This window comes from Scyliorhinus torazame, chromosome 23, assembly GCF_047496885.1.
Source record: "Scyliorhinus torazame isolate Kashiwa2021f chromosome 23, sScyTor2.1, whole genome shotgun sequence".
NCBI classification, from domain to species: Eukaryota; Metazoa; Chordata; class Chondrichthyes; order Carcharhiniformes; family Scyliorhinidae; genus Scyliorhinus; species Scyliorhinus torazame.
The window spans coordinates 86,953,001-86,970,500 of NC_092729.1; the positions used below are offsets into that span (position 1 = coordinate 86,953,001).

Here is a 17,500-nt window from a genome sequence, read left to right on the forward strand (position 1 = left end):
TGGGCCTGGATTATGGAGCTCAAATCCTAGAGTATAGACATCTACCTCCGACAGTGCGGCGCTCCCTCAATACTGGCACCGGGGGGAGTGTCGGCCTGGATTATGGAGCTCAAATCCTAGAGTATATACATCTCCCTCCGACAGTGCAGCGCTCCCTCAGTACTGGCACCGGGGGGAGTGTCGGACTGGATAATAGCACTCAAATCCTAGAGTATATACATCTACCTCCAACAGTGCGGCGCTCCCTCAATACTGGCACCGGGGAGAGTGTCGGCCTGGATTATGGAGCTCAAATCCTAGAGTGTATACATCTCCCTCCGACAGTGCGGCGCTCCCTCAATACTGGCACTGGGGGAGTGTCGGCGTCGATTATGGAGCTCAAATCCTAGAGTGTATACATCTATCTCCGACAGTGCAGCGCTCCCTCAGTACTGGCACCGGGGGGAGTGTGGGCCTGGATTATAGCGCTCAAATCCTAGAGTATAAACATCTCCCTCTGACAGTGCAGCGCTCCCTCAGTACTGGCACCGAGGGGAGTGTCGGCCTGGAATATAGCGCTCAAATCCTAGAGTATAGACATCTACCTCCGACAGTGCGGCGCTCCCTCAGTACTGGCACCGGGGGGAGTGTCGGCCTGGATTATAGCGCTCAAATCCTAGAGTATATACATCTCCCTCCGACAGTGCAGCGCTCCCTCAGTACTGGCACCGGGGGGAGTGTCGGCCTGGATTATAGCGCTCAAATCCTAGAGTATAGACATCTCCCTCCGACAGTGCCGCGCTCCCTCAGCACTGGCACCGGGGGGAGTGTGGGCCTGGATTATGATGCTCAAATCCTAGAGTATAGACATCGACCTCCGACAGTGCAGCGCTCCCTCAGTACTGGCACCGGGGGAAGTGTGGGCCTGGATTATGGAGCTCAAATCCTAGAGTATATACATCTCCCACCGACAGTGCAGCGCTCCCTCAGTACTGGCACCGGGGGAAGTGTGGGCCTGGATTATGGAGCTCAAATCCTAGAGTATATACATCTCCCTCCGACAGTGCAGCGCTCCCTCAGTACTGGCACCGGGGGGGAGTGTCGGCCTGGATTATGGAGCTCAAATCCTAGAGTATAGTCATCTCCCTCCGACAGTGCAGCGCTCCCTCAGTACTGGCACCGGGGGGGGGAGTGTCGGCCTGGATTATGGAGCTCAAACCCTAGAGTATAGACATCTCCCTCCGACAGAGCAGCGCTCCCTCAGTACTGGCACCGGGGGGAGTGTGGGCCTGGATTTTGGAGCTCAAATCCTAGAGTATATACATCTCCCTCCGACAGTGCAGCGCTCCCTCAGTACTGGCACTGGGGGGAGTGTCAGTCTGGATTATGGAGCTCAAATCCTGGAGTATAAACATCTCCCTCTGACAGTGCAGCGCTCCCTCAGTACTGGCACCGGGGGGAGTGTCGGCCTGGATTATGGAGCTCAAATCCTGGAGTATAAACATCTCCCTCTGACAGTGCGGCGCTCCCTCAGTACTGACCCTCTGACAGTGCGGCATTCCCTCAGTACTGACCCTCTGACAGTGCAGCACTCCCTCAGTACTGACCCTCTGACAGTGCGGCGCTCCCTCAGTACTGACCCTCTGACAGTGCGGCATTCCCTCAGTACTGACCCTCTGACAGTGCGGCACTCCCTCAGTACTGACCCTCTGACAGTGCGGCATTCCCTCAGTACTGACCCTCTGACAGTGCGGCACTCCCTCAGTACTGACCCTCTGACAGTGCGGCACTCCCTCAGTACTGACCCTCTGACAGTGCAGCACTCCCTCAGTACTGACCCTCTGACAGTGCGGCACTCCCTCAGTACTGACCCTCTGACAGTGCGGGGCTCCCTCAGTACTGACCCTCTGACAGTGCAGCACTCCCTCAGTACTGACCCTCTGACAGTGCGGCACTCCCTCAGTACTGACCCTCTGACAGTGCGGCACTCCCTCAGTACTGGCACTGGGGGGAGTGTGGGCCTGGATTATGGAGTTAGTGGGGATTCTGTGTCTGAGGGAATGGAGAGAGGGAGAGTGTGTGAGTTCGAGGCTGCCGGTCAGGCTTCGGCCTTGGGGCGGAGATTACTGCAACTTGCGGAGATGGATGTACATGACCCCACTGCCCAGAGTGATTGGGAACGAGACCCACGCCAAGATGTAGCTGTAGCCATAGTTTCCCGAGAGATCCTCGTGCATTTCCTCCACATGGAGAGTGAAGATTAGTGCGCCAGTCATTACACAAAGACCTGCAGAGACAGAGCAAGAGAAATGAATATTGATGGGAGAGTTCGGGGATTAGAGGGTGATCTTCAATGGGAGAGTTAGGGGATTAGAGGGTGATCTTCAATGGGAGAGTTCGGGGATTAGAGGGTGATCTTCAATGGGAGAGTTCGGGGATTAGAGGGTGATCTTCAATGGGAGAGTTCGGGGATTAGAGGGTGATCTTCAATGGGGGAGTTACAGGATTGGAGGGTGATCTTCAATGGGAGAGTTACAGGATTAGAGGGTGATCTTAAATGGGAGAGTTCAGGGATTAGAGGGTGATCTTCAATGGGAGAGTTAGGGGATTAGAGGGTGATCTTCAATGGGAGAGTTACAGGATTAGAGGGTGATCTTCAATGGGAGAGTTAGGGGATTAGAGGGTGATCTTCAATGGGAGAGTTAGGGGATTAGAGGGTGATCTTCAATGGGAGAGTTACAGGATTAGAGGGTGATCTTCAAGGGGAAAGTTACAGGATTAGAGGGTGATCTACAATGGGAGAGTTAGGGGATTAGAGTGTGATCTTCAATGGGAGAGTTACAGGATTAGAGGGTGATCTTCAATGGCAGAGTTAGGGGATTAGAGGGTGATCTTCAATGGGAGTGTTACAGGATTAGAGGGTGATCTTCAATGGCAGAGTTACAGGATTAGAGGGTGATCTTCAATGGGGGAGTTAGGGGATGAGAGGGTGATCTTCAATGGGAGAGTTCGGGGATTAGAGGGTGATCTTCAATGGGAGTGTTAGGGGATTAGAGCGTGATCTTCAATGGGAGAGTTGCGGGATTAGAGGGTGATCTTCAATGGGAGAGTTAGGGGATTAGAGGGTGATCTTCAATGGGAGTGTTAGGGGGTTAGAGGGTGATCTTCAATGGGAGAGTTAGGGGATTAGAGGGTGATCTTCAATGGGAGAGTTCGGGGATTAGAGGGTGATCTTCAATGGGAGTGTTAGGGGATTAGAGGGTGATCTTCAATGGGAGAGTTAGGGGATTAGAGGGTGATCTTCAATGGGAGAGTTAGGGGATTAGAGGGTGATCTTCAAGGGGAAAGTTACAGGATTAGAGGGTGATCTTCAATGGGAGAGTTAGGGGATGAGAGGGTGATCTTCAATGGGAGAGTTCGGGGATTAGAGGGTGATCTTCAATGGGAGTGTTAGGGGATTAGAGCGTGATCGTCAATGGGAGAGTTACGGGATTAGAGGGTGATCTTCAATGGGAGAGTTAGGGGATTAGAGGGTGATCTTCAATGGGAGAGTTAGGGGATTAGAGGGTGATCTTCAATGGGAGAGTTAGGGGATTAGAGGGTGATCTTCAATGGGAGAGTTAGGGGATTAGAGGGTGATCTTCAATGGGAGAGTTCGGGGATTAGAGGGTGATCTTCAATGGGAGTGTTAGGGGATTAGAGCGTGATCTTCAATGGGAGAGTTACGGGATTAGAGGGTGATCTTCAATGGGAGAGTTACAGGATTAGAGGGTGATCTTCAATGGGAGGGTTCGGGGATTAGAGGATGATCTTCAATGGGAGAGTTAGGGGATTAAAGGGTGATCTTCAATGGGAGAGTTACAGGATTAGAGGATGATCTTCAATGGGAGAGTTAGGGGATTAGAGGGTGATCTTCAATGGGAGAGTTAGGGGATTAGAGGGTGATCTTCAGTGGGAGAGTTAGGGGATTAGAGGGTGATCTTCAATGGGAGAGTTAGGGGATTAGAGGGTGATCTTCAATGGGAGAGTTAGGGGATTAGAGGGCGATCTTCAATGGGAGAGTTACAGGATTAGAGGGTGATCTTCAATGGGATAGTTAGGGGATTAGAGGATGATCTTCAATGGGAGAGTTACAGGATTAGAGGGTGATCTTCAGTGGGAGAGTTAGGGGATAGAGTGTGATCTTCAATGGGAGAGTTAGGGGATTAGAGGGTGATCTACACTGCGAGAGTTAGGGGATTTGAGGATGATCTTCAATGGGAGAGTGACAGGATTAGAGGGTGATCTTCAATAGGAGAGTTACAGGATTAGAGGGTGATCTTCAATGGGAGAGTTAGGGGATTAGAGTGTGATCTTCAATGGGAGAGTTAGGGGATTAGAGGGTGATCTTCAGTGGGAGAGTTACAGGATTAGAGGGTGATCTTCAATGGGAGAGTTAGGGGATTAGGGGGTGATCTTCAGTGGGAGAGTTAGGGGATTAGAGGATGATCTTCAATGGGAGAGTTAGGGGATTAGAGGGTGACCTTCAATGGAAGAGTGAGGGGATTAGAGGGTGATCTTCAATGGGAGAGTTGGGAGATTAGAGGGAGATCTTCAATGTCGGAGTTACAGGATTAGAGGGTGATCTTCGATGGGGGAGTTAGGGGATTAGACGGTGATCTTCAATGGGAGAGTTACAGGATTAGAAGGTGATCTCCGATGGGAGAGTGAAGGGGATTAGAGGGTGATCTTCAATGGGAGAGTTAGGGGATTACAGGGTGATTTTACATGGGAGAGTTACAGGATTAGAGGGTTATCTTCAATGGGAGTGTTAGGGGATTGGAGGGTGATCTTCAATTGGAAAGTTAGCGGATTAGAGGGTGATCTTCAGTGGGAGAGTTACAGGATTAGTGGATGATCTACAATGGGAGAGTTACAGGATTAGAGGGAGATCTTCAATGGGAGAGTTAGGGGATTAGAAGGTGATCTTCAGTGGGATAGTTACAGGATTAGAGGGTGATCGTCAATGGGAGAGTTACAGGATTAGAGGGTGATCTTCAATGGGAGAGTTACAGGATTAGAGGGTGATCTTCAATGGGAGAGTTAGGGGATTAGAGGGTGATCTTCAATGGGAGAGTTAGGGGATTAGAGGCTGATCTTCAATGGGAGAGTTACAGGATTTGAGGGTGATCTTCAATGGGAGAGTTAGGGGATTAGAGGGGGATCTTCAATGGGGGAGTTAGGGGTTAAAGAGTGATCTTCAATGGGAGTGTTACAGGGTTAGAGTGTGATCTTCAATGGGAGAGTTACAGGGTTAGAGGGTGATCTTCAATGGGAGAGTTAGGGGATTAGAGGGTGACCTTCAATGGGAGAGTTACAGGATAAGAGGGTGTTCTTCAATGGGAGAGTTACAGGATTAGAGTGTGATCTTCAATGGGAGAGTTTGGGGATTAGAGGGTGATCTTCAATGGGAGAGTTAGGGGATTAGAGGGTGATCTTCAATGGGAGAGTTAGGGGATTAGAGGGTGATCTTCAATGGGAGGGTTAGGGGATTAGAGGGTGATCTTCAATGGGAGAGTTACAGGATGAGAGGGTGTTCTTCAATGGGAGATTTAGGGGATTAGAGGGTGATCTTCAATGGGAGAGTTAGGGGATTAGAGGGTGATCTTCAAATAGAGAGTTAGGGGATTAGGGGGTGATCTTCAATGGGAGAGTTAGGGGATGAGAGGGTGATCTTCAATGGGAGAGTTACAGGATTAGAGGGTGATCTTCAATGGGAGAGTTACAGAATTAGAGGGCGATCTTCAATGGGAATGTTACAGGATTAGAGGTTGATCTTCAATGGGAGGGTTACAGGATTAGAGTGTGATCTTCAATGGGAGAGTTAGGGGATTAGAGGTTGATCTTCAATGGGAGGGTTACAGGATTAGAGGGTGATCTTCAATGGGAATGTTACAGGATTAGAGGTTGATCTTCAATGGGAGGGTTACAGGATTAGAGTGTGATCTTCAATGGGAGAGTTAGGGGATTAGAGGGTGATCTTCAAGGGGAGAGTTAGGGGATTAGAGGGTGATCTTCAATGGGAGAGTTAGGGGATTAGAGGGTGATCTTCAATGGGAGAGTTACAGGATTAGTGGGCGATCTTCAATGGGAGAGTTTGGGGATTAGAGGGTGATCTTCAATGGGAGAGTTAGCGGATTAGAGGGTGATCTTCAATGGGAGAGTTAGGGGATTAGAGGGTGATCTTCAATGGGAGAGTTACAGGATTAGTGGGCGATCTTCAATGGGAGAGTTTGGGGATTAGACGGTGATCTTCAATGGGAGAGTTAGGGGATTAGAGGGTGATCTTCAATGGGAGAGTTACAGGATTAGAAGGTGATCTCCGATGGGAGAGTGAAGGGGATTAGAGGGTGATCTTCAATGGGAGAGTTAGGGGATTACATGGTGATTTTAAATGAATGAGTTACAGGATTAGAGGGTTATCTTCAATAGGAGAGTTAGCGGATTAGAGGATGAACTTCAATGTGAGTGTTAGGAGATTGGAGGGTGATCTTCAATTGGAAAGTTAGCGGATTAGAGGGTGATCGTCCATGGGAGAGTTACAGGATTAGAGGGTGAGCTTCAATGGGAGAGTTAGGGGATTAGAGGGTGATCTTCAATGGGAGAGTTACACGATTAGAGGGTGATCTTCAATGGGAGAGTTAGGGGATTAGAGGGTGATCTTCAATGGGAGAGTAAGTGGATTAGAGGGTGATCTTCAATGGGAGAGTTACAGGATTAGAGGGTGATCTTCAATGGGAGAGTTAGGGGATTAGAGGGTGATCTTCAATGGGAGAGTTAGGGGATTAGAGGGTGATCTTCAATGGGAGAGTTAGGGGATTAGAGGGTGATCTTCAATGGGAGAGTTATGGGATTAGAGGCTGATCTTCAATGGGAGAGCTACAGGATTCGAAGGTGATCTTCAATGGGAGAGTTAGGGGATTAGAGGGTGACCTTCAATGGGAGAGTTACGGGATTAGGGGGTGATCTTCAATGGGAGAGTTAGGGGATTAGAGGGGGATCTGCAATGGGGGAGTTAGGGGTTAAAGAGTGATCTTCAATGGGAGAGTTAGAGGATTAGAGGGTGATCTTCAATGGGAGAGTTAGGGGATTAGAGGGTGATCTTCAATGGGAGAGTTACAGGGTTAGAGTGTGATCTTCAATGGGAGAGTTACAGGGTTAGAGGGTGATCTTCAATGGGAGAGTTACAGGATTAGAGGGTGATCTTCAATGGGAGAGTTACAGGATTAGAGGGTGATCTTCAATGGGAGAGTTAGGGGATTAAAGGGTGATCTTCAATGGGAGAGTTACAGGATTAGAGGGTGATCATCAATGGGAGAGTTAAGGGATTAGAGGGTGATCTTCAATGGGAGAGTTACAGGATAAGAGGGCGATCTTCAATGGGAGAGTTACAGGATTAGAGGGTGTTCTTCAATGGGAGAGTTAGGGGATTAGAGGGTGATCTTCAATGTGAGAGTTAGGGGATTAGAGGGTGATCTTCAAATAGAGAGTTAGGGGATTAGGGGGTGATCTTCAATGGGAGAGTTAGGGGATGAGAGGGTGATCTTCAATGGGAGAGTTACAGGATTAGAGGGTGATCTTCAATGCGAGAGTTAGGGGGTTAGACGGTGATCTTCAATGGGAATGTTACAGGATTAGAGGTTGATCTTCAATGGGAGGGTTACAGGATTAGAGGGTGATCTTCAATGGGAGAGTTAGGGGATTAGAGGGTGATCTTCAAGGGGAGAGTTAGGGGATTAGAGGGTGATCTTCAATGGGAGAGTTAAGGGATTAGAGGGTGATCTTCAATGGGAGAGTTAGGAGATTAGAGGGAGATCTTCAATGTCGGAGTTACAGGATTAGAGGGTGATCTTCGATGGGGGAGTTAGGGGATTAGAGGGTGATCTTCAATGGGAGAGTTACAGGATTAGAAGGTGATCTCCGATGGGAGAGTGAAGGGGATTAGAGGGTGATCTTCAATGGGAGAGTTAGGGGATTACATGGTGATTTTAAATGAATGAGTTACAGGATTAGAGGGTTATCTTCAATAGGAGAGTTAGCGGATTAGAGGATGAACTTCAATGGGAGTGTTAGGAGATTGGAGGGTGATCTTCAATTGGAAAGTTAGCGGATTAGAGGGTGATCGTCCATGGGAGATTTACAGGATTAGAGGGTGATCTTCAATGGGAGAGTTAGGGGATTAGAGGGTGATCTTCAATGGGAGAGTTACACGATTAGAGGGTGATCTTCAATGGGAGAGTTAGGGGATTAGAGGGTGATCTTCAATGGGAGAGTTAGGGGATTAGAGGCTGATCTTCAATGGGAGAGCTACAGGATTCGAGGGTGATCTTCAATGGGAGAGTCACGGGATTAGGGGGTGATCTTCAATGGGAGAGTTAGGGGATTAGAGGGGGATCTTCAATGGGGGTGTTAGGGGTTAAAGAGTGATCTTCAATGGGAGAGTTACAGGGTTAGAGTGTGATCTTCAATGGGAGAGTTACAGGGTTAGAGGGTGATCTTCAATGGGAGAGTTACAGGATTAGAGGGTGATCTTCAATGGGAGAGTTACAGGATTAGAGGGTGATCTTCAATGGGAGAGTTAGGGGATTAAAGGGTGATCTTCAATGGGAGAGTTACAGGATTAGAGGGTGATCATCAATGGGAGAGTTAAGGGATTAGAGGGTGATCTTCAATGGGAGAGTTACAGGATAAGAGGGCGATCTTCAATGGGAGAGTTACAGGATTAGAGGGTGTTCTTCAATGGGAGAGTTAGGGGAATAGAGGGTGATCTTCAATGTGAGAGTTAGGGGATTAGAGGGTGATCTTCAAATAGAGAGTTAGGGGATTAGGGGGTGATCTTCAATGGGAGAGTTAGGGGATGAGAGGGTGATCTTCAATGGGAGAGTTACAGGATTAGAGGGCGATCTTCAATGCGAGAGTTAGGGGGTTAGACGGTGATCTTCAATGGGAATGTTACAGGATTAGAGGTTGATCTTCAATGGGAGGGTTACAGGATTAGAGGGTGATCTTCAATGGGAGAGTTAGGGGATTAGAGGGTGATCTTCAAGGGGAGAGTTAGGGCATTAGAGGGTGATCTTCAATGGGAGAGTTAGGGGATTAGAGGGTGATCTTCAATGGGAGAGTTACAGGATTAGTGGGCGATCTTCAATGGGAGAGTTTGGGGATTAGAGGGTGATCTTCAATGGGAGAGTTACAGGATTAGAGGGTGATCTTCAATGGGAGGGTTACAGGTTTAGAGGGTGATCTTCATTGGGAGAGTTAAGGGATTAGAGATTGATCTTCAGTGGTAGAGTTGCAGGATTAGAGGGTGATCTTCAATGGGAGAATCACAGGATTAGAGGGTGATCTTCAATGGGAGAACTAGGGGATTAGAGGGTGATCTTCAATGGGAGAATCACAGGATTAGAGTGTGATCTTCAATGGTAGAATTAGGGGATTAGAGGGTGATCTTCAATGGGAGAGTTAGGGGATTAGAGGGTGTTCTTCAATGGGAGAGTTATGGGATTAGAGGGTGATCTTCAATGGAAGAGTGAAGGGATTAGAGGGTGATCTTCAATGGGAGAGTTAGGAGATTAGAGGGTGATCTTCAATGGAAGAGTGAGGGGATTAGAGGGTGATCTTCAATGGGAGAGTTACAGGATTAGAGGGTGATCTTCAATGGGAGAGTTAGGGGATTAGAGGGAGATCTTCAATGTCGGAGTTACAGGATTAGAGGGTGATCTTCGATGGGAGAGTTAGGGGATTAGGGGGTGATCTTCAATGGGAGAGTTACAGGATTAGAGGGTGATCTTCAATGGGAGAGTTACAGGATTAGAAGGTGATCTCCGATGGGAGAGTGAAGGGGATTAGAGGGTGATCTTCAATGGGAGAGTTACAGGATTAGAGGATGAACTTCAATGGGAGTGTTAGGGGATTAGAGGGTGATCTTCAATTGGAAAGTTAGGGGATTAGAGGGTGATCTTCAATGGGAAAGTTAGGGGATTAGAGGGAGATCTTCAATGGGAGAGTTAGGGGATTAGAGGGTGATCTTCAATGGGAGAGTTACGGGATTAGAGGGTGATCTTCAATGGGAGGGTTAGGGGATTAGAGGGTGATCTTCAATGGGAGAGTTACACGATTAGAGGGTGATCTTCAATGGGAGAGTTAGGAGATTAGAGGGTGATCTTCAAAGGGAGAGTTGCAGGATTAGAGGGTGATCTTCAGAGGGAAAGTTACAGGATTAGAGATTGATCTTCAATGGGAGAGTTAGGGGATTAGAGGGTGATCTTCAATGGGAGAGTTACGGGATTAGAGGGTGATCTTCAATGGGAGGGTTAGGGGATTAGAGGGTGATCTTCAATGGGAGAGTTACACGATTAGAGGGTGATCTTCAATGGGAGAGTTAGGGGATTAGAGGGTGATCTTCAATGGGAGAGTTACAGGATTAGAGGGTGATCTACAATGGGAGAGTTAGGGGATTAGAGGGTGATCTACAATGGGAGAGTTAGGGGATTAGAGGGTGGTCTTCAATGGGAGAGTTACAGGATTAGAGGGTGATCTTCAATGGGAGAGTTAGGGGATTAGAGGGTGATCTTCAATGGGAGAGTTACAGGATTAGAGGGTGATCTTCAATGGGAGAGTTAGGGGATTAGAGGGGGATCTTCAATGGGAGAGTTAGGGGATTAGAGGGTGATCTTCAATGGGAGAGTTAGGGGATTAGAGGGTGATCTACAATGGGTGAGTTAGGGGATTAGAGGGTGATCTTCAATGGGTGAGTTAGGGGATTAGAGGGTGATCTTCAATGGGAGAGTTACAGGATTAGAGGGTGATCTTCAATGGGAGAGTTACAGGATTAGAGGGTAATCGTCAATGGGAGAGTTAGGGGATTAGACGGTGATCTTCAATGGGAGAGTTAGGGGATTAGAGGGTGATCTTCAATGGGAGAGTTACAGGATTAGAGGGTGATCTTCAATGGGAGAGTTAGGGGATTAGAGGGTGATCTTCAGTGGGAGAGTTACAGGATTAGAGGGTGATCTTCAGTGGGAGAGTTACAGGATTAGAGGGTGATCTTCAATGGGAGAGTTAGGGGATTAGATGGTGATCTTGAATGGGAGAGTTACAGGATTTGAGGGTGATCTTCAATGGGAGGGTTACAGGATTAGAGGGTAGTCTTCAATGGGAGAGTTAGGGGATTAGAGGGTGATCTTCAATGGGAGAGTTACAGGATTAGAGGGTGATCTTCAATGGGAGAGTTACAGGATTAGAGGGTAATCGTCAATGGGAGAGTTAGGGGATTAGACGGTGATCTTCAATGGGAGAGTTCGGGGATTAGAGGGGATCTTCAATGGGTGAGTTAGGGGATTAGAGGGTAATCTTCAATGGGAGAGTTAGGGGATTAGATGGTGATCTTGAATGGGAGAGTTAGGGGATTAGAGGGTGATCTTCAATGGGAGAGTTAGGGGATTAGACGGTGATCTTCAATGGGAGAGTTAGGGGATTAGAGGGTGATCTTCAATGGGAGAGTTAGGGGATTTGATGGTGATCTTGAATGGGAGAGTTACAGGATTATAGGGTGATCTTCAATGGGAGACTTACAGGATTAGAGGGTGATCTTCAATGGGAGAGTTAGGGGATTAGAGGGTGATCTTCAATGGGGGAGTTACAGGATTAGAGGGTGATCTTCAATGGGAGAGTTAGGGGATTAGAGGGTGATCTTCAATGGGGGAGTTACAGGATTAGAGGGTGATCTTCAATGGGAGAGTTAGGAGATTAGAGGGTGATCTTCAATGGGAGAGTTAGGAGATTAGAGGGTGATCTTCAATGGGAGAGTTAGGGGATTAGAGGGTGATCTTCAATGGGAGAGTTAGGGGATTAGAGGGTGATCTTCAATGGGAGAGTTAGGGGATTAGAGGGTGATCTTCAATGGGTGAGTTAGGGGATTAGAGGGTGATCTTCAATGGGAGAGTTAGGGGATTAGAGGGTGATCTTCAATGGGAGAGTTAGGGGATTAGAGGGTGATCTTCAATGGGAGAGTTACAGGATTAGAGGGTGATCTTCAATGGGAGAGTTAGGGGATTAGAGGGTGATCTTCAATGGGAGAGTTAGGGGATTAGAGGATGATCTTCAATGGGAGGGTTAGGGGATTAGAGGGTGATCTTCAATGGGGGAGTTAGGGGATTAGAGGGTGATCTTCAATGGGAGAGTTAGGGGATTAGAGGGTGATCTTCAATGGGAGAGTTAGGGGATTAGAGGGTGATCTTCAATGGGAGAGTTAGGGGATTAGAGGGTGATCTTCAATGGGAGAGTTAGGGGATTAGAGGGTGATCTTCAATGGGAGAGTTAGGGGATTAGAGGGTGATCTTCAATGGGAGAGTTGGGGGATTAGAGGGTGATCTTCAATGGGAGAGTTACAGGATTAGAGGGTGATCTTCAATGGGAGAGTTAGGGGATTAGAGGGTGATCTTCAATGGGAGAGTCAGGGGATTAGAGGGTGATCTTCAATGGGAGAGTTACAGGATTAGAGGGTGATCTTCAATGGTAGAGTTACGGGATTAGAGGGTGATCTTCAATGGGAGAGTTAGGGGATTAGAGGGTGATCTTCAATGCAAGAGTTAGGGGATTAGAGGGTGATCTTCAATGGGAGAGTTACAGGGTTAGAGGGTGATCTTCAATGGGAGAGTTAGGGGATTAGAGGGTGATCTTCAATGGGAGAGTTACAGGATTAGAGGGTGATCTTCAATGGGAGAGTTAGGGGATTAGAGGGTGATCTTCAATGGGAGAGTTAGGGGATTTGTGGGTGATCTTCAATGGGAGAGTTACAGGGTTAGAGGGTGATCTTCAATGGGAGAGTTAGGGGATTAGAGGGTGATCTTCAATGGGAGAGTTACAGGATTAGAGGGTGATCTTCATTGGGAGAGTTACAGGATTAGAGGGTGATCTTCAATGGGAGAGTTACAGGATTAGAGGGGATCTTCAATGGGAGAGTTACAGGATTAGAGGGTGATCTTCAATGGGAGAGTTAGGGGATTAGAGGGTGATCTTCAATGGGAGAGTTACAGGATTAGAGGGGATCTTCAATGGGAGAGTTACAGGATTAGAGGGTGATCTTCAATGGGAGAGTTAGGGGATTAGAGGGTGATCTTCAATGGGAGAGTTACAGGATTAGAGGGTGATCTTCAATGGGAGAGTTACAGGATTAGAGGGTGACCTTCAATGGGAGAGTTAGGGGATTAGAGGGTGACCTTCAATGGGAGAGTTAGGGGATTAGAGGGTGATCTTCAATGGGAGAGTTACAGGATTAGAGGGTGATCTTCAATGGGAGAGTTACAGGATTAGAGGGTGATCTTCAATGGGAGAGTTAGGGGATTAGAGGGTGATCTTCAATGGGAGAGTTAGGGGATTAGAGGGTGATCTTCAATGGGAGAGTTACAGGATTAGAGGGTGATCTTCAATGGGAGAGTGAGGGGATTAGAGGGTGATCTTCAATGGGAGAGTTAGGGGATTAGAGGGTGATCTTCAATGGGAGGGTTACAGGATTAGAGGGTGATCTTCAATGGGGCAGTTACAGGATTAGAGGGTGATCTTCAATGGGAGAGTTAGGGGATTAGAGGGTGATCTTCAATGGGGCAGTTACAGGATTAGAGGGTGATCTTCAATGGGAGAGTTAGGGGATTAGAGGGTGATCTTCAATGGGAGAGTTAGGGGATTAGAGGGTGATCTTCAATGGGAGAGTTACAGGATTAGAGGGTGATCTTCAATGGGAGAGTCAGGGGATTAGAGGGTGATCTTCAATGGGAGAGTTACAGGATTAGAGGGCGATCTTCAATGGGAGAGTTAGGGGATTAGAGGGTGATCTTCAATGGGAGAGTTAGGGGATTAGAGAGTGATCTTCAATGGGAGAGTTACAGGATTAGAGGGTGATCTTCAATGGGAGAGTTAGGGGATTAGGGGGTGATCTTCAATGGGAGAGTTACAGGATTAGAGGGTGATCTTCAATGGGAGAGTCAGGGGATTAGAGGGTGATCTTCAATGGGAGAGTTACAGGATTAGGGGGCGATCTTCAATGGGAGAGTTAGGGGATTAGAGGGTGATCTTCAATGGGAGAGTTACAGGATTAGAGGGTGATCTACAATGGGAGAGTTACAGGATTAGAGGGTGATCTTCAATGGGAGAGTTAGGGGATTAGGGGGTGATCTTCAATGGGAGAGTTACAGGATTAGAGGGCGATCTTCAATGGGAGAGTTAGGGGATTAGAGGGTGATCTTCAATTGGAGAGTTACAGGATTAGAGGGTGATCTTCAATGGGAGAGTTAGGGGATTAGAGAGTGATCTTCGATGGAATAGTTTGGCGATTAGAGGCTGGTCTTCAATGATTACCAACCTGCGAAGATTTGGAACAATCCAGTTGCATAGAAGAGGCTTCCATTCCGTAAAGTGAAGAGTTGACAGAGGAAGATGAAGAATGATGCACTCGAGAAGAGGACAGCGAGGACCATTGACGCCTGGGAAGCCTGGAGCCATTCTACAGGAGACAGAGTCAGGCACAATTTCAGTAAAGAACCTTCAGCCCCCTCCTCGAGCCTGTTACACAGGAACAGGTGGAGGCCCATTCAGCCCCCCTGCTCGGGCCTGTTACACAGGAACAGGAGGAGGCCCATTCAGCCTCCTCGAGCCTGTTACACAGGAACAGGAGGAGGCCCATTCAGCCCCCTCCTCGAGCCTGTTACACAGGAACAGGAGGAGGCCCATTCAGCCCTTCCTCGAGCCTGTTACACAGGAACAGGAGGAGGCCCATTCAGCCCCCTGCTCGAGCCTGTTACACAGGAACAGGAGGAGGTCCATTCAGCCCCCTGCTCGAGCATGTTACACAGGAACAGGAGGAGGCCCATTCAGTCCCTCGAGGTTGTTACACAGGAACAGGAGGAGGCCCATTCAGCCCCTCGAGCCTGTTACACAGGAACAGGAGGAGGCCCATTCAGCCCTTCCTCGAGCCTGTTACACAGGAACAGGAGGAGGCCCATTCAGCCCCCTCCTCGAGCCTGTTACACAGGAACAGGAGGAGGCCCATTCAGCCCCTCGAGCCTGTTACACAGGAACAGGAGGAGGCCCATTCAGCCCCCTCCTCGAGCCTGTGACACAGGAACATGAGGAGGCCCATTCAGCCCCCTCCTCGAGCCTGTTACACAGGAACAGGAGGAGGCCCATTCAGCCCCCTCCTCGAGCCTGTTACACAGGAACAGGAGGAGGCCCATTCAGCCCCTCGAGCCTGTGACACAGGAACAGGAGGAGGCCCATTCAGCCCCCTCCTCGAGCCTGTTACACAGGAACAGGAGGAGGCCCATTGAGCCCCCTCCTCGAGTCTGTTACACAGGAACAGGAGGAGGCCCATTCAGCCCCCTCCTCGAGCCTGTTACACAGGAACAGGAGGAGGCCCATTCAGCCCCCTGCTCGAGCCTGTTACACAGGAACAGGAGGAGGCCCATACAGCTCCTCGAGCCTGTTACACAGGAACAGGAGGAGGCTCATTTAACCCCTCGAGCCTGTTACACAGGAACAGGAGGAGGCCCATTCAGCCCCTCGAGCCTGTGACACAGGAACAGGAGGAGGCCCATTCAGCCCCCTCCTCGAGCCTGTTACACAGGAACAGGAGGAGGCCCATTCAGCCCCCTCCTCGAGGCTGTTACACAGGAACAGGAGGAGGCCCATTCAGCCCCCTCCTCGACTGTTACACAGGAACAGGAGGAGGCCCATTCAGCCCCCTCCTCGAGCCTGTTACACAGGAACAGGAGGAGGCCCATTCAGCCCCCTCCTCGAGCCTGTTACACAGGAACAGGAGGAGGCCCATTCAGCCCCCTGCTCGAGCCTGTTACACAGGAACAGGAGGAGGCCCATTCAGCTCCTCGAGCCTGTTACACAGGAACAGGAGGAGGCCCATTCAGCCCCCCTCCTCGAGCCTGTTACACAGGAACAGGAGGAGGCCCATTCAGCCCCTCGAGCCTGTTACACAGGAACAGGAGGAGGCTCATTTAACCCCTCGAGCCTGTTACACAGGAACAGGAGGAGGCCCATTCGGCCCCTCGAGCCTGTTACACAGGAACAGGAGAAGATGGTGGAGAGTTAATCTAGTACATTCAAAGGCCTCACCTTGACCCCGGGAAGAATCAATTGCGGAGCAAATCCAGGCCTGGTTAACATTGATGTAGTCACACTGCTTCCAAAGATCCCGAGTTTTGCCCTCTGTGTAAATCCACCAAGACTGTAAAAAAAACAGACAATTCAGCTCCCCCTACACTATCCCCATCAAACACTGCCAGGACAGGTACAGCACGGGGTTAGATACAGAGTAAAGCTCCCTCTACACTGTCCCCATCAAACACTCCCAGGGCAGGTACAGCACGGGGTTAAATACAGAGTAAAGCTCCCTCTACACTGTCCCCATCAAACACTCCCAGGACAGGTACAGCACGGGGTTAGATACAGAGTAAAGCTCCCTCGACACAGCCCCATCAAACACTCCCAGGACAGGTACAGCACGGGGTTAGATACAGAGTAAAGCTCCCTCTACACTGTCCCCATCAAACACTCCCAGGACAGGTACAGCACGGGGTTAGATACAGAGTAAAGCTCCCTCTACACTATCCCCATCAAACACTCCCAGGACAGGTCCAGCACGGGGTTAGATACAGAGTAAAGCTCCCTCTACACTGTGCCCATCAAACACTCCCAGGGCAGGTACAGCACGGGGTTAGATACAGAGTAAAGCTCCCTCTACACTGTCCCCATCAAACACTCCCAGGACAGGTACAGCACGGGGTTAGATACAGAGTAAAGCTCCCTCGACACTGTCCCCATCAAACACTCCCAGGACAGGTACAGCACGGGGTTAGATACAGAGTAAAGCTCCCTCGACACTGTCCCCATCAAACACTCCCAGGACAGATACAGCACCGGGTTAGATACAGAGTAAAGCTCCTTCTACACTGTCCCCATCAAACACTCCCAGGACAGTTACAGCACGGGGTTAGATACAGAGTAAAGCCCCCTCTACACCGTCCCATCAAACACTCCCAGGACAGGTCCAGCACGGGGTTTGATACAGAGTAAAGCTCCCTCTACACTGTCCCCATCAAACACTCCCAGGACAGGTACAGCACGGGGTTAGATACAGAGCAAAGCTCCCTCTACACTGTCCCCATCAAACACTCTCAGGACAGGTACAGCACGGGGTTAGATACAGAGTAAAGCACCCTCTACACTGTCCCCATCAAACACTCCCAGGACAGGTACAGCACAGGGTTAGATACAGAGTAAAGCTCCCTCTACACTGTCCCCATCAAACACTCCCAGGACAGGTACAGCACGGGGTTAGATACAGAGTAAAGCTCCCTCTACACTGTCCCCATCAAACACTCCCAGGACAGGTACAGCACGGGGTTAGATACAGAGTAAAGCTCCCTCGACACTGTCCCCATCAAACTCTCCCAGGACAGGTACAGCACGGGGT

At 49.2% G+C, this 17,500-nt stretch overlaps 1 protein-coding gene across 2 annotated transcripts in view; it reads right to left on the reverse strand.

Annotated features, from left to right (window-relative positions):
• Positions 1 to 17,500, reverse strand: part of LOC140399657 (peripheral myelin protein 22-like) — a 21,233-nt gene that overhangs the window by 262 nt on the left and 3,471 nt on the right. For both annotated transcript variants that reach the window (XM_072489202.1, XM_072489201.1), the window contains exons 3-5: positions 16,141 to 16,252; positions 14,378 to 14,518; positions 1 to 2,266 (exon numbers count right to left, since the gene is read on the reverse strand). The exon at positions 1 to 2,266 is cut by the window's left edge and continues 262 nt beyond it. In XM_072489202.1, coding sequence (XP_072345303.1) covers positions 2,103 to 2,266; positions 14,378 to 14,518; positions 16,141 to 16,252 — 417 coding nt within the window. In that variant the 3' untranslated portion in view covers positions 1 to 2,102. The remainder of the gene's footprint in view (positions 2,267 to 14,377; positions 14,519 to 16,140; positions 16,253 to 17,500) is intronic.